At 39.3% G+C, this 16,675-nt stretch overlaps 1 protein-coding gene across 2 annotated transcripts in view; it reads left to right on the top strand.

The window, feature by feature from the left end:
* Positions 1–16,675, top strand: part of STRIP2 (striatin interacting protein 2) — a 48,380-nt gene that overhangs the window by 24,873 nt on the left and 6,832 nt on the right. For both annotated transcript variants that reach the window (XM_086690468.1, XM_025929656.2), the window contains 3 exons: positions 1,981–2,081; positions 5,040–5,106; positions 16,273–16,377. In XM_086690468.1, coding sequence (XP_086546594.1) covers positions 1,981–2,081; positions 5,040–5,106; positions 16,273–16,377 — 273 coding nt within the window. The remainder of the gene's footprint in view (positions 1–1,980; positions 2,082–5,039; positions 5,107–16,272; positions 16,378–16,675) is intronic.

The following is a 16,675-nucleotide window of genomic DNA, read 5'->3' as shown; positions in this document are numbered from 1 at the left end:
AGTTGTCAGGGAAGGAAGATGGGAAGCCTTTCAAGCAGAAATGTTAATTTGTGAAAGTCCAGAGGAGAGAGAGCGAGAGCAAAGTACCTTTGGAAACTGATTAAATGTTGCTGGAGTTCTGCCTGGGGTGGGGGGAGATGGGGAGGGCTGGTGATACATGAAGCTAGAGACGATGGCAGGGAGCAAATCACACAGTTGATAGCACACGGTTATTGAGTACTTCTAATGTGCCCGGCACTCTATTAAGTTCCTATGGGTTCTCATTTAATTCTCTTAACCCTATGAGGTAGGTCTTATTTTATCACTGTTTTATAGATAAAGAAACCGAGATTTCCTAAGAAACCTTTCCTAAGAAAGGTTAAGAAGCCTTTTCCCCATGAAGGCATTGTTTGCCATGCTAAGGAGTTTGGACTTGATTCTGTGGGCTTTGCCAAGATATGGGGGAACCTGGGAGCAGAGAATGGATGGTCTCTGTGATGAGAACATGGGGAGGAGAGGGAGACTTCTCATGACTGCTCAGTGTCTCTGCTCCATTGTCCTCCTAAGAAGTCAGAACCAAGCTTGTTGCTAGAACAGCAGGTTCTCGGAGTACACAGAGGCTCCTGCAGGCTCTGTGTCCTTGAGGCTTGACTATATAATCAGGGTATTTCTCCACATTAGTACATCCAGAGACATCTTTGGGTGTGTTACGGGTGTCCTGGGTGCTCACACTTCTTCTGCCAATGTTTGCTGAGCAACAGCAGGGCTGGGAGGAGAAGGGGTGGGTGGGAGATGGTGTTCCTAGTAGAAAGAACAGAGAACCGTGGATATGTTTTTCTGTCTGCTTCTCTTGGTGGGCAGTATGTGGATCAACAGCCAGACAGGTGGGTGGCTTGATGGGCCTTGCCAGTGTGTGTCAGTGTCAGTGAATCCCAACAAGTCTACAGATACATCTCTAACTGAAAAACATTTTCCATAACTTCATAGTGGGTATGTATTGGCTGCTCCATCTGGAGCTTTGGAAAATACCCTGGGTCAGCTGCCAGGGAGAAAATATTTGAGCAGAAGAAAGAAATGGGCAGCCCAAGCTGACTCCCCACCTCTAACCACACGCCCAGGGGCAGAGGGCAGCTTGGTTTGTTTCCATGGCTACTTCTTGGTGACCAGGAAAAGCTAAGGGATTTAAAACACCACAATTTTCTGCTTTTTCAACACAGTTTCTGTACTGTCCCAGTAGTCTGGGTTCTGGATCTGGAGCACACTGTATCTGATGCTCCTCAGTGTATCACAGGCAAAACCTAGGTGATGCAACTCCATGACACTGCCCACTAGGTTTTCCCAGACACAAACCCCATCCAAATTCAAGCGAGCAAAATGGAACCCCTATGTTCGGGTGTTTAGCCATCAAAGAGATCTTGGACTTATTCTCAGTGCAGGGCTTTTGTTGATCCATTCGTTAATATACTGATATTGTAAGTACAGGGATAATACAGTGAACCACATAGACTCATGCTGGAGCCCACATTCCAGTGGTTCTCTTGGTTACTGTGTGCCATATCCATCCTGACTGAGTGATGCCAGCAGTTGCTGGGAGTAAGCTACACCTGTTTCTGCTATATCAATCACTGTGGAAACACTATGAGCCAGAGGTTTGGTATGGAAGACAACTCCCTCAGGGAGCCTTCCTTTCTTGTTGAGCTTAGGAACAAATTTCACAGTGATTCCTTCTATTTACCTGGAGTGGGATTTTCTTTCTGGCTTGCTTGTGTTTTGTGCTTTTGGTCAGCTTCTTGCAACAACATACACACACTGAAGATCGTCCTCCATGTAGGATGAGCTGGCTGATGATGCTTCTCCCATTTCTCAGGATGGCTGATAACATAAGTGGACACTGGATATTCTTAGGAATGGATATTAGAGTTGTACTTGCCTATCTTTTTCATACACACTTTCTATTCTCCCCCAAATAAGCAACCTTTCTGTTTGGATCTTTTAATTCAGTTTGAATATGTATCACAACATTTGGTATTTGCCAACTGCATTCCTTTGATCCTGAAGTTCTTCAATCAAAATATCTTGTCCTACATCACTGCCAAAAACAGGTATGGACTCTGGACAGATTTATTTCAAAGGTCTTTTTTGGAATGGATTGAGAAATATACATCTCTGAGCCTTTCAGTTCTCCTTGTGTCCCTAGTCCCTTCAATGTTAGAGCTGTCACTCTTAAATTTAATTTCCTTAAAGTGTAAGTTGATGATGGGGTGTGTGGTTTGGCCTCTTCACAGAGGTATTTGTATTTTAACAGTTTTGAAAACTGAAAAATGTCATGATTCAAATAAATAAAACTGTAACACTGAAATTTTAGCCCTATGGCAGAAGGATCCAGAAGATATTTTTTTTGTGAAACAGACTTCTTATTTGGCCAGCCCTGATTTTAGTATAAATCATAAGTTGGATCAATTATGCTTCTTTGTAAATTGTAGTCTTATACCGAATTTGTAACTGAAGGTAAATAATAGATCCTTACTTAGATCAGTTTGTAATAAGACAAATATAGGGTATTTTATTTAATCTCCTCGGCGCTAAGAGGTATTACAAATTTTATTCCCGTTTCACCAAGTAGGAAACAAATTCAGAGAGCTTCATTGACTTGCTCAAGATTAACATGCTAGTGAGACCACTTAAGTAAGCAGTAGAGGCAGGATCAAAACACAAAATTGTTTTCTGGTCACAATCGCTATGAATACAAATTGCTTTCCACTCCTCCAGCCAAATGGGGACTTGGGGGTTACAGAGTAAATCCTTGTTCTTTAGTTTGCTACTTCCCCGAGAACTGGAAGCATGCTAATTAAAGTTTACCAGAAATGCTTTTACCAGAGGCAGAGCTCCTAAAGTAGAAGTAAGAAGGCTGATGTGATCACTTGGGTTGACTGGAGAGCACCAGGAGATGGTGCCTCACCAGTCTTGTCAGTACTGCCTGAAAATCCACCATAGAGAGGCAGCCTACTTATACGTAGTTTAAAATAAAACATACACATGGAACCCAGAGTCATGAGACCTGCCATTTGCTAGCTATGTAATCTAAGTAAGGACATTTTTTTTTTGAGCCACAGTATTTTCATCTTATGATGAAAATAATACATCCTCTCACTATATCATAGAGATTTTATATAAGCATTAATTAAGAGAAACATACAAGAGTCCTGTTCCACATTTCCGGGGTTGGAGATCCATCCTTGCTTGGATCAATCAAGTATGGCTGGGGTTCAGGAACTAAATACCTACCCTGCACCATGGGCCTAGACGGGAGAGGCAGACAATCTGATAGGTGTCTATTGGGTTCCATTTGGAATTGGAAGAGTGGTAGTGCCAGCCTACATCATTTACTAAGATTGGCTTGGATAAGATGGTCCTCTTTTGCATCACCTGTAAGCTTTACTGTTGCATGATCCCTGAAAACTTGGAGCACTCCTACATCCTTATTGCATAGTTTTATCATGGCTTTTACAATCCAGATAGATATTCCAGAAACTTGTAACTTTATTTTTGGCCCCCTTAGGCTAGAATTCCGTTCACTGAGACTGCAACACATCCATCTTTGATTTCCCACCCCCATTTCCTGGTTGCCAGCACCTACATAGCCATGGGGCTTTGTCTGTGGGAGGTGGGTAGATAAGTGGATACGCCAGCCAAGAAAGTTTATCCTAATGGAGCAGTACAGAACTGGCAACCCTGGGAGAATCCAGTAGAGTGAATTAAGATGATGAGCAACGTTATAGGTTGTTCCACTGCCCTCTCTTCTTCTATCTTGGTTCCCCTAGGTTATCGTTGAGTTTCTTGGACAAAGGTAAATATTTCTAGGTAAACAAATTGTTGCTTTTTGTTTGGATAGAGTTTTGGTTTGTTTTTTGTTTGTTTGTTTGTTTTTTCAGCATCTATTTATTTTGAGAGAAAGAGACACAGCAGGAAAGGGGAGAGGGAGACACAGAATCCTAAGGAGGCTCCAGGCTCTGAGCTGTCAGCACAGAGCCCAACGTGGGGCTTGAACTCACGAGCCATGAGATCATGACCTGAGCCGAAGTCGGACACTTAACCGACTGAGCCACCCAGGCACCCCTGCTTGGATAGAGTTTTGACTTTTGAAATGTAGGGTCAGGTCCAAGAAACCCCATACTCCTCTTTATAGCCCCTGCTTTGACAACATCCTTTATCCATTTCCAACTGCACTAGTTCAGATGGATTGGTTATAAACCTTATGGAATGTCAGAACCAGAGGAAGCATTAGAGATGAGCTAAATTCTGCATTGTACCAACAAAGAAAGGAGAAAAGGAAAGCAAGAACTGTAATTTTGAGTAATTCTGTCTCTGTCGTCATGCAGTGCCTCATTTCCCCTGCCTACTCATGCCTGCTTCTCTGGGCTCACTGCAGAGCCTCCAGATCCCTTGCAGTCCCCCACTGTGGGTTTTGGGGACAGATGCCATTACCATTCTTGAACTACTAGATCGGCCCTGCTGTAGGAAGCTGCCTCTGTCTTAAGCTTCCTTCAGGAGTGGCTTCTGTGATATTTCCCAGAGCTTCTGGCTTCCAGAAACATTTGGTAAAGGACACAGGAGAGAGCTTCATTTCATCCTCACATCCACAGATTGTTAGTAATTGGGCAGCAAGTTTGAAGGTTGGGCAGCATCTCTGGGAACGCAGTTCACACATACACACAAGCATACACTTAAATGCAAAAACACAAATGCACACAATTGTCCATGCATTTTAAAGAAGGGAGGAGAAAGGTGGCTATCCTACAGGCTCTCTTGCTGGTCTCTTTTGCATCTGCCAGATGGGGGGCCAGCCTGAAGGAATTCTGTTTGTTCCTCTCATGACTGAGGAGAGGAGACTGGAGCTGGAGTTTCCTGGCACCACAACCCTCAGTTTCAGCTGAGCTCGCTAAGCGCTTTGGGAAATAGATGGGGCCTGCTGGAGAGAAATAACTCCTGCCATTTCAGATACTGCCATGTTTTGCCATCGCTATTTCCCTAAAGCTTGTCCCTTTCTCTGTGTCCTGCAGCATCTCAGTCCTGGATTACCCTTGCTGTACCATCCAGGATTTGCCGGAGCTTACTACAGAGAGTCTGGTAAGCAGAGGGGAATTTGGGAGCTTTTGAAATTGCCAGGCTGGTATTTACTCTTCCATTTCTTCTCCAGCCTCCTCATGCCCCTGGTTTGAGAGTCTCAGATCAATAAAGGCATATTGGCAAGAGCACAGAGGCAGTGGGGGCTTAGAGCTGCTGACCCAGTTGAGCAAAATTGGGAAAAGCTGCGCATCATAATTTGCAGAGAAGAGAAAAGGGTCAGTGACAAACACTAAGGAGGAGAGGGAATTTAGAAAGATAATGGGACTGAAATTGAATGTGAACATCTGTGCTAAACGACAGGACAATCTCTACTGGTCTATTCCAAACAATGATCTGTCTCCTTTCTGCTATGTCACAGGCTATTCACTTTTCATTTTCATATAGATTGTAAAAAGTAGAAGTGTACCTTGCTTAGGTCCCTCTAAGCCAAAAGTTGGTAATAGCCACAGAAGATTGACCCAGAAATGTCTTCATCCTGGAAACAACTTTAAGCAAATCAGAAAGTTCTTCAGCATTATTTTGAATTTCATGAAATGGACTAATCAACAGCATATTGAAGATCAATTGTCTGCCATGTAGATATACCCCCTAAGATATACTGAGTTCACACCCTCACCCTGTTGCATTTACTTGGTTATCTATATTTGTTTCTCCATTTAACTGAAAACTCCTTGAAGGAAGAGTTTCCTTCCAGGAAGGAATGAAGAGCATCATCTTCATTTTTATATCCCCAGAGTGTAGCACTATGGTACTTGGAAGGAGCTCAAATGCTGAATGACTGGATGATAGCACCCACGTGTCCCCCAACTTTAATACCTGCAAAACATGTTATCCGAAAAGTATATTATACACAAATAGAATGATACCTTCTGTGGTACAGGTTTTATAGAACCATAGGATTCTTCGCTGGAGGGGAACTGAGAGCCATTTAGCCCAACCCCCTGTTTCAAAGATGAAAAACCAGAAGGCCCAGTGGATGAAGTGACTTATCATAGTCCACTCCTCATAGATGACAGATCCTGAATTAGAAAATGACCCGTGTCCTAAGATATTAAATCTAGCACCCTTTTTAGCATCAGGGCAGAGATTTCCTGTCTTACTTAGATGTGGTCTCAGCAGCCAAGGAAGCTAGGAGCTTCTTATGCCTATAGAGAGAGGTAATAAGTTGTCTAACAACCCTGTTTATGCACATGATGTTATTCAGTCTATAAAATACTGTAAGGGGTGCCTAGATGGCTCAGTCAGTTGAGCATCTGACTCTTGATTTCAGCTCAGGTCATGATCTCACAGTTCGTGAGTTCAAGTCCTGTGTCAGGCTCTGCACTGACAGTGAGGAGCCTGCTTGGGATTCTCTCCTCTCTCTTCCTCTCCTCCGCTCACGTGTGCACTCCGCATGCTGTCTCTCTCAAAATAAAGAAACAAACTTTAACTGTATAATAAAATAAAATAAAATAAAATAAAATAAAATAAAATAAAATAAAATAAAATAACTGTATAAGCTTGATATTACTGTTTTATAGATGGAGAATTTAACTGCCAAAAGCTTACAGTTGAAAGTAGCAGAGCCAGGGTGGAGACTTACATCCCTACCATTCAGAGTTGGAATGAGGAAAGCACTTTCTCACAGGAAACAGTGGTATACAGCATTAAAGTGCTACTGTTAGTAGGGCATTTCAAAACATAAAGTCAGCTTTTAATGGCTGAAATCTATTTCTTAGTGCAATATGTTCTTTTTTCTCAATCCCACATATAGAAAATTGATGGAAAAAAAAATAAAAAATAAAAAATAAAAAAATTTAAGAAAATTGATGGAAATTATACCTTCAAATATCTTTTGATGGATCTTTGACGATATGAGCATAAAATTATTGAAATAATTGTCATGCCTCTGAGAAGATTTTATTGTTATCCATGAGCAGGTGAAAGCACATATCTATTCTAAATAAAACAGTTCATGCTAGGTAGTCCTCTCCTTTCTGTGAAGCAACAGTGGCACCTGGTGGTTTCATTTGGTAACCACAGATTTTTCTCGCTTGAATCATGGTACTAGTACTCCCCCTGAGCCCAATCATGGGCTTAAGTAACTAGCAAGTTTACTCCACGTAGGTCCTCGACATAATGGTTTGTTTATCTAAACTGATGGCTTCTGTACTCAGAAAAGACTAATGTTCATATGAGTAAGATTTATCTCTTTTCCAGGCTCAATAAATTCATTGTAAACAGAAAATGAACTGGGTTTTTATAAATGTGTAGGATTTTCTTTAAATAATACTGCAATTTTTTTTTCCTGGTTATAAAATCAGTATATACCATTGTAGAAAATTGGCTAAATACAGAAAAATAATGGGAAGAAAACAAAAATACCTTAATTACACTGCCTACATGTAACTACTGTTAATGTTTTGCTGCAATCACCATATATGTACATATTCACTCATATATATACACACACATTATTTAAAAGAATAAGGACTTTGGGTTATGTTTCAATTTACATGATAAAATTTAAATCACAATGTGACTTTAAACATATTTGAGAACATAATTTTTTTTTAAGTTTATTTTTTTACTTTGAGAGAAAGAGCAAGCTGGGGAGGGGCAGAGAAAGAGAGAGAATCCTAAGCAGACTTCACACTGCAAGCATGGAGCCCGATGTAGGGCTCAAACCCACAAACCATGAGACTGAGCCAAAACCTAGAGTCAGACACTCAACCAACTGAGCCGCCCAGGCGCCCAAGAACATAATTTTTAATAGCTACACATAATATTCCTCTTCTTAATTTTCTTAATTGATTGTTTTCTACTACTGTTGGGGTTTTCTGTGTAACTCCAAAATGAACATCCTCACACATGAATCTTTGACTTTGTCTCTGATTATCTAAGATAGATTCCTGGAAATAGAATTACTCAGCTGAGGTAGTCTTGGTTCATATTTTCTCAGTTTTCTGAATTTGAACTGAGTTCAACTTCATCTAGAACTCCAGTTGCACATTTAATGGACATGAAATAAGGTCAAAGTTAAAGGCACTTTCTAAAGTCTTCCCATTTTGTCAACATGTTTAGCTCTACAATAAGACATCCTTACCCATGTACTGAGAAGCTTCCCTACATACCTGGTATAGGAAGGCTTACAATTTTTGGATCTCCAAATGTCTATATTCAAATTCAATCCATTAAAGTAGGAAAAAATTAAATTCCAAACATAGAAGGGTAATGAATGCATGATTGTGTGGAAGATAGGTTGCTAGAAAAGTCAGTGATATGGCTTCAGCAAGTATTGTAGAATACTCATCATTTGAATGGTTATTTGGGGCAGTGGTATAAAAAGTAGAGTGAGCAAGATGATGCTTTGGGGGATGGAATATTTTGATCTTTTATGTATTAACATCTTTTTCCATATTTATGTATATATTAGAACATACATAATGTTATTACAATAATGTATTTCTAACTTATAAGCAAACATGTATATTTAGGATTGCACACAAAAATTATTTACTGAGAGATATGTGCAATAAAAAGTTTAGAAACATCACTGCTTTAGAGTATGTTGAAACAATGGTAAGTTTGTAGGTCAGCTTTCTTTGTGGTCTGTTGGCCCTAAAGAGAAATCATACAGATTACACCCCTTCCTCCTTTCCTCTCCTATTTGACAGATATTTGGGCCCCAAAAATGTGGCAAGTTCTGTGTAAATCCATTGTCACTGCTGCCAAGCCAACTCAGTTCAAAATGCTTGTTGTTTTTCTACAGAAAGTGATTTAATAACACCAGCATCACATACAAAGAAGGGCATATTTTGAACAATGTAGATGTTCAGGTAGGCCTATAGATTAAGGATGGAGGAATGAGAAGAAGTAGTATATGTGGAATCCCTGAGTATCAGAGCTAGAGGTTTCTCAATATCTTGCCGAATCGCATCCTTTACTGATGAGGAAATGGGTGGAGTGATGAAGTATTGTCCGGGTAGAGCCAAAATAGTGGGTCAGAATTTACGTGACTTAGCCACTTGCAAAGAAACATTTGGTATTTCCTTTTAGATATATGTAAATAAAATTATTAAGTTAATTTTTAAAAGGTAGTTCATTGCAAATTCCTCAAATTTGGGTTTGACATACATTCAGAAAGATCTATAAAATTATGTTCAGGGGCGCCTGGGTGGCTCAGTCGGTTAAGCGTCCGACTTCGGCTCAGGTCACAATCTCGCAGTATGTGAGTTCAAGCCCCGCATCAGACTCTGTGCTGACTGCTCAGAGCCTGGAGCCTGTTTCGGATTCTGTGTCTCCCTCTCTCTGCTCCTCCCCCGTTCATGCTCTGTCTCTCTCTGTCCCAAAAATAAATAAACGTTAAAAAGAAAAATTAAAATTATGTTCATATCACTTAAATTTATGTACCTGATCCTTTCATCTATCCTTATTAAATTTTGTTTTTATAACTTCCTAATCCAGATATTTTTAGATATCCCAGAAGATTTTTGTTGTTGTGTTTTTAGTTTTTATTTTCTTATTGGAATATAATCATGTTCAAGTATTAAGGTCTCTAACATTCATTTCAGACATTATTTAACCAATGATTTGTGACCATCACTATTTAAAACCACAATTGCCTTTAGCATTATTGTTCTTTGTTCTAGATATAATGCAAACACATCGTAAGGTGAATATCCAATTTTCTATGAGGTATATTTATATAGAGGATAGAGGAAGAACCATGGATAAATGTTTTTTTTTTACCATGTTATCATTTTTCTTGTTAAAACAGCATTTCCGTTATGGGTATGAGATTAGAATCTATGGAATGAGTTTTCAAATTCAAATGTGCAGATCCCTCTCCAGGGTGCGAATAATAGTTTGTTTTGCTAAAGCTCCCCAAATGATTTTGACATTTTCTCTTCTCCTTCCTCCTTTTTTTACTCATACCACTTAAGAATTACAGCTCTCTTTTATGATATCTAGGTCCTTAATCAAGCAGTGCCTTAACTGTCAGAAATCCATATGATAAGGGGATTCTTCTATAGTGATTGGGAAAAGAAATTCCTTTTTTTGGGGGGAGGGGTAGGGAAGAAGTTCTAAGCTAGAAATATGAATTCATTTTCAGTTGTGTGAACCACAATAACGGAATGAATAAAAAATCATTTCCCGAGAAATGGTTATTATTGTGAATTTACAATAATTAAGGGTTAAAACCTAGCAAATGTTTTTTTTTTTTTCAAATAGGTTCAAATAAATGCAAGACTGACATGGCTTGGAACACCTGAAGCCCAAAGCAAAGAAATAGACTAGTTTGTAATATAGAATAGGCAGACAGAACTACAGCTCTAAGTTACCTTGATCAAGTAGGTTGTAGGTTGTAGAAGTTCCATCTGTAAAAGGAAGAGATTGGGCCATTAGGTGAACATAAACTTTTCCTGGACTATGAAACTCCCATGGAGTCATTACATAACAACCAAGTTAATATTAGAAACTCTGATTTTCACTGAAAAGCTGGTTATCAATCTGAAAATAAGAATCATCACTAGGGACTTTAATAAGCTGAGAAGGTTTGTGATGTATTAGATTTAACACTTAGCAGTACTTCTTTGTTTTTTTTTTAAGTTTTTATTTATTTATTTATTTATTTATTTATTTATTTATTTATTTAAGTAATCTCTACCCCCAACATGGGGCTCGAACTCACAACCCTGAGATCAAGAGTTGCATGCTCTTTGGACTGAGCCAGCCAGGTGCCCCTAGCAGTACTTCAAAGGTTCAGTCTGATCATAGACTGACCGAACTCAGTCAGATGTTCCCCTTTACAACTGGAAACCTAATTATTGTCGTTATTGTTATTGTTGTTGTTGCTGTTGTTGTTGTTTCTGGAAACTATTAGGCTTGTTTGAAATAATGATTATAAGAGGACTTAAGAAAGTGTCTTTACCATTAGGTTTTGAAGAAGCTGAGAAAGCAGGGGATCAAATCAAATTTTCTCTCAGGAATCATCTTCTGTGTCTAGGATTCCAGAAGGGCAACCAGAAGATGAACAGTAAATAAAGAACAGTAAATAAAGATGAACTGTAAATAGTGTTATAATTCAATCAGTTACCGGAGATAGAGGTTCAAGCTCTGGTTGGGGCACTTATGTGAACTTAAGCAAGCCCTTCCTTTCCCTGAGCCTCAGGTTTTGCTTCTGTGGATGACAGAATTGGACTAGACTTAGCCAAGTCTAAAAGCTGAGTCTCTTTTAGTGCTCAGATTCCAACCAATTTGATTTCCTCAGTACAAAAGGAAGAAACACTCTGTTCTTTCAGCAGTCTTTTGAGTTAATTATCCACATAACTGGCGTAAGCCTCTGTTTTTATTTGGCTTGGCTCAGTCAGCTGGGCTAAGATGGATCTTGAGAACAGAATCTTTGTAGTGCCTTCGAGATGCTATGAAAGGGTAGGATGTGATCCCTGAACTGAATTTTTAGACCTCAGGTGTATGTAAGTAAAATTTTTTAGTTGTTTTTGGTTTTAATTTCAGGTGTACAATATAGTGATTTAGTAATTCTACGCATTACTCAGTGTTAATCATGATAAGTGTACTCTTAATCTCCATCATCTATTTCACCCATTTCCCCCACCACCTCCCCTCTGGTAACTTTCAGTTTGTTCTCTATACTTAAGAGTCTCTTAGTTTGTCTTTCTCTTTTTTCCTTTGCTCATTCATTTTGTTTCTTAAATTCCACTTATGAGTGAAATCGTATGGTATTTGTCTTTCTCTAATTTATTTCACTTAGCATTATACTGTCTAACTCCATCCATGTTGTTTCAAATGGCAAGATTTCATTCTTTTTTATGGCTGAAAAATAATCCATTTTATATATATATATATATATATATATATATATATATATATATATATATATATATATACACCCCATCTTCTTTAGCCATTTATCTATGGATGGACACTTGTGCTGCTTCTATATCTTGGCTATTGTAAGTAATGCTTCAGTAAACATAGGGGTGCATGTATCCCTTTGAATTAGTGTTTTTGTATTTTGGGGGTAAATACCACATAGTATGATTACTGTATCATAGGGTAGTTCTGTTTCTAACTTTTTGAGGAACCAGTTTGCATTCTTACCAACAGTGTAAGAGAGTTCCTTTTTCTACACATCCTTGCCAACATTCGTTGTTTCTTATGTTTTTTGTTTTGGCCATTCTGACAGGTATGAGGTGATCTCTCATTTTAGTTTTGATTTACATTTCCCTGATGATAAGTGATATTGAGCATCTTTTCATGTGTCTGTTGCCAGCTATACGTCTTCTTTGAAGAAATGTCTGTTCATGTCTTTAGCCCATTTTTTAATTGTATTTGTCTTTTGGGGGTTGAGTTGTATCAGTTCTTTATATATTTGGGGTACTAACCCTTTATCAGACATGTCATTTGCAAATATCTTCTCCCATTCCATAGGTTGCCTTTTAGTTTTGTTGATTGTTTTCTTCGCTGTGCAGAAGCTTTTTATTTTAATTTTTTTTTCAACATTTATTTATTTTTGGGATAGAGAGAGAGACAGAGCATGAACGGGGGAGGGGCAGAGAGAGAGGGAGACACAGAATCGGAAACAGGCTCCAGGCTCTGAGCCATCAGCCCAGAGCCTGACGCGGGGCTCGAACTCCCGGACCGCGAGATCGTGACCTGGCTGAAGTCAGACGCTTAACCGACTGCGCCACCCAGGCGCCCCGAAGCTTTTTATTTTAATGTAGTCCCAATAGTTTATTTTTGCTTCTGTTGCTCTTGCCTCAGAAGACAGATCTTGAAAAATAGTGCTACCGCCAATGTCAGAGAAATTACTGCCTGTCCTCTCTTCTAGGATTCTTATGGTTTCAGGTCTCACATGTAGGTCTTTTATCCATTTTGAGCCTATTTTTCTGTATGGTAAAAGAAAGTGGTCCAGTTTTATTTTTTTGCCTGTAGCTGTCCAGTTTTCCCAGCACCATTTGTTGAAGAAACTGTCTTTTTCTCAATGTATATTCTTTCCTCCTTTGTCAAAAATTAATTGACCAAAAAAAAATTAATTGACCATTTAATTGTGGATTTATTTCTGGATTTTCTATTCTGTTCTATTGATCTGTGTGTTTTTGTGCCAGTACCATACTGTTTTGATGACTACCACTTTGTTATATAACTTGAAGTCTGGAATTGTGATACCTCCAGTTTTTTCTCTTTCAAGATTGCTTTGCTATTCAGGGTCTTCTGCGGTTCCATACAAATTTTAGGGTTGTTTGTTCTAGTTCTGTGAAAAATGCTGTTGGTATTTTGTTGGGGATTGCATTGCATCCGTAGATTGCTTTGGGTAGTATGGCCATTTTAATAATACTTTTTTTTTTCAATCCATGAGCATGGAATGCCTTTCCATTTCTTTGGTCCTCTTTAGTTTCTTTCATCAGTGTTCTATAGTTTTCAGAGTACAGGTCTTTCACTTCTTTGGTTAGGTTTATTCCTAGGCATTTTATTATTTTGGGTACAAGTCTAAGTGGAATTATTTTTGTAAACATATGCTTATGCTACTGAAACATGGGCATATGTTTTCTTTTTTAACTTTCGCTGGTAGAAGGTGAGTTAAGGTCTTGCTTTGGATAGTGTGAAGTATCAGAAACAAGAGAATATGACCAAGTGCTGCTGTTCACAATATATATCTCCCTACAAAAGTATACATCTTAATCAATATGCTGAGTCCTGCCCTCCCCAAAAAAGAGAAAGAAGGTGATTTGCCTTGAGTGAACATAAATAAATAAAAAATCCCTCATGTCTGGCAAATCTGAAAAGACACCCCATGGAACTAAAGGTCTGCTGGAAAATTATTGTCTGTTAGGTTGGAACAAGGCAGAAGGCTTGAGCAGGGCTTCATGTAGAGCCTGCTGCTGCCAACAGACACCAAGCCTGGGAGCGGCTGTCCTGAGAGAGCCTTTGACTAGCATGTGTTCTTTCAGTGCCCACTTCAGGCAGCATCTGGTGATGCAGGAAGTGAGGCTGGTTTTAGTCAGTGGGGAAGTATTATCAGAAAGAAAAGAGCAAGGCCCTGGGCAGATGAGACTATCTTCAGGAGGGAACTGAGATGTCTTTCCTGGGACTCTTGAGAGTGAGCTTTGAGGAAAAGGCAGCCACGATCAGCTTACTTTCATTTAAAACTTCACTTTTGAGCCAAGTGGAGAAAGTCAGAGTAAATCACAGGGTTATTGAATGATCAGAGGTGAAAGAATCTTTTTTTTTTTTTTTAATGTTTTCATTTACTTGAGAGACAGAGCATGAGCAGGGGAGGGGCAGAGAGAGAGGGAGACACAAAAGCTGAAGCAGGCTTCAGGCTCTGAGCTGTCAGCACAGAGCCTGATGTGGGGCTTGAACCACGAACTCTGTGATCATGACCTGAGCCGAAGTCGGATGCTTAACCGACTGAGTCACCCAGGCGCCCCAGAGGTGGAAGAATCTTAAAGATGATCTAGTTCAGCCTCTTACAAGAAGCAGGGAAATGATTTATCTACCGTCATACAGCCAAGGCCAAAGCCATAATCCAGGTGTCCTAGTGTGTCTATTCCAATGCTGCTTCTACGAGGCCACTCCCCTACTCCCATACTTTTGTTTTATTTTGTTTTAACATGAGCTCTATGTCCAATGTGCGACTTGAACTCAGACCCCAAGATCAAGAGTCACATGCTCTACTGACTGAGCCAGTCAAGCACCCCCCGTATTATATTTTGAGGTGCTAAGGAATGCAAGGCTTTTTATGCTAGCATATTAGAAATCAAGATAAAGGAAGCTTACAGTGGAGATATACTTAGTCTCTCCCATATGTTCTCTGTTTCCCTTGCTTCTTTAAAAAAATAAATAAACATTTAAGAGTCCATTCCTCTGTTAACCACACAAGATGGAACATCTGTAGAACCTATCTGTTTTGGGCAAGCTGACTAGCTGATGCACTAGAATGGAAACTCCCATAGAAGTTTCTCTTAGAAGGAAACAGATGGTTCTCCGGGGACTAGTTCGAAACACAATATTGAACATTTACTACAGAAAAGAGAACATTATTTTTAAATAATATTTCTAAAAAGTTTCTATGAAACTTTTTGACCCTTAGTCTTATTTATTAGAATCTAGTATTAGATTCTAATACTCTCAAAATTCCTGGAGGTTTGTTCCACATTGGATGTATGCCTATCTTGCTTGCTTCAGATTAATTTGGGAAAGCAGCAGAGGATAATTTTCCATTCTTCAGACGACAGCTCACTTCTACACATCATCTCCTACTCCTACTTTCTCCTATCAATTTGTAGACATGAATAATTTCCAAGATGTTAGTTTGGCCACCATGCATACTCATTGATTTATATAACTTCTGACACCAGTATATTTACAGCCCCCAAATCCAGAAGCACTCTTATTTTTGTCCCTGAAAGATGTTTCTGTGAGTAGATACCTGTTTCTAATCTGACATCCATCTGTTATCTCTGGTTGGGTGCTCACAAGCTATCAATAAACATGTTAAGAGAAACACCTGGTTAGAATTAACCATCTGCCATTTTTGCTTCCGTGCTGGAGAATCAAGCTATTTACTGCAATGGGGTTTGATAAAGGAGGGTGGGGTGATTAAAGAAATTCAATCATAATGAATATCAGATCCATCCAAAAATAGTTTGAAATCTACCAGAATAGGGGCACCTGGCTGGTTCAGTTAATAGAGCATGTGACTCTTGATATTGGCATCATGAGTTCTAACCCCGTGTTGGGCAGAGAGCCTACTTAAAAAAAGAGAAAGAGAGAAAGAAATCTACCAGAATAAGTCCTAGCAGTTACAAATACAGCTTATATAAGTGCAAAGTATATGGAGGTAAAATTCTATCATCTCTTTTCTGATTCTAAAACAGAAAGTTACACAAGAAGGCTGGCTTGAGTGAAGTTCCTATGTTCATGTGTCCTCTTTCTAACCAATTCTTGCTCTAGGTACAGTCTTCCAGGATTGGCAGCCGTGTGTTTTCAGATGAAGGGTATTTCATGCTTTGAGGCCTTAGTGTGTGAAGAGCAGAATGATGAGGAGGTAGCATTTCATAAGGAAAGCCTCACCTAAACTGACCAACTGTGACTTCCAGGTTTCTGTGGGAATGAAAGCCTTGTAGGTGTTGACACAATGGGGGGTCTGCCTTATTACAGGAAGCTGGAGACAACAACCAGTTCTGCTGGAGGAACCTCTTTTCCTGCATCAACCTTCTGAGGCTGCTCAATAAACTGACCAAATGGAAGCATTCCAGAACCATGGTGAGTGGGGCTTCAGATCATGGAGGTGCCTATCTGACTGAATTTTTTAAATTGTAAATATTTATGGACTTCCTGCTTTGTGAACTCTATAGATAGGCACTAAATGCCACATAAGGTGAACACCTCCCAATTCTGGGCACTTATTCTATATGAGATAATTATTCACCAGTCTATTTCTTTATAAGGAGCTGAATATGGACCCTCCCCCAGAGCAGCTCTGGTTGGAAAGTTAACATTGTTATTTGGATTATAATCACACATCCCAAATGATGCAAGTCTTAAGATTATTCATTGCAGC

This window comes from Puma concolor, chromosome A2 (genome assembly GCF_028749965.1).
Source record: "Puma concolor isolate L17-30 chromosome A2, mPumCon1.1.hap2, whole genome shotgun sequence".
NCBI lineage: Eukaryota > Metazoa > Chordata > Mammalia > Carnivora > Felidae > Puma > Puma concolor.
This window is presented reverse-complemented; position numbering and strand designations above follow the sequence as displayed.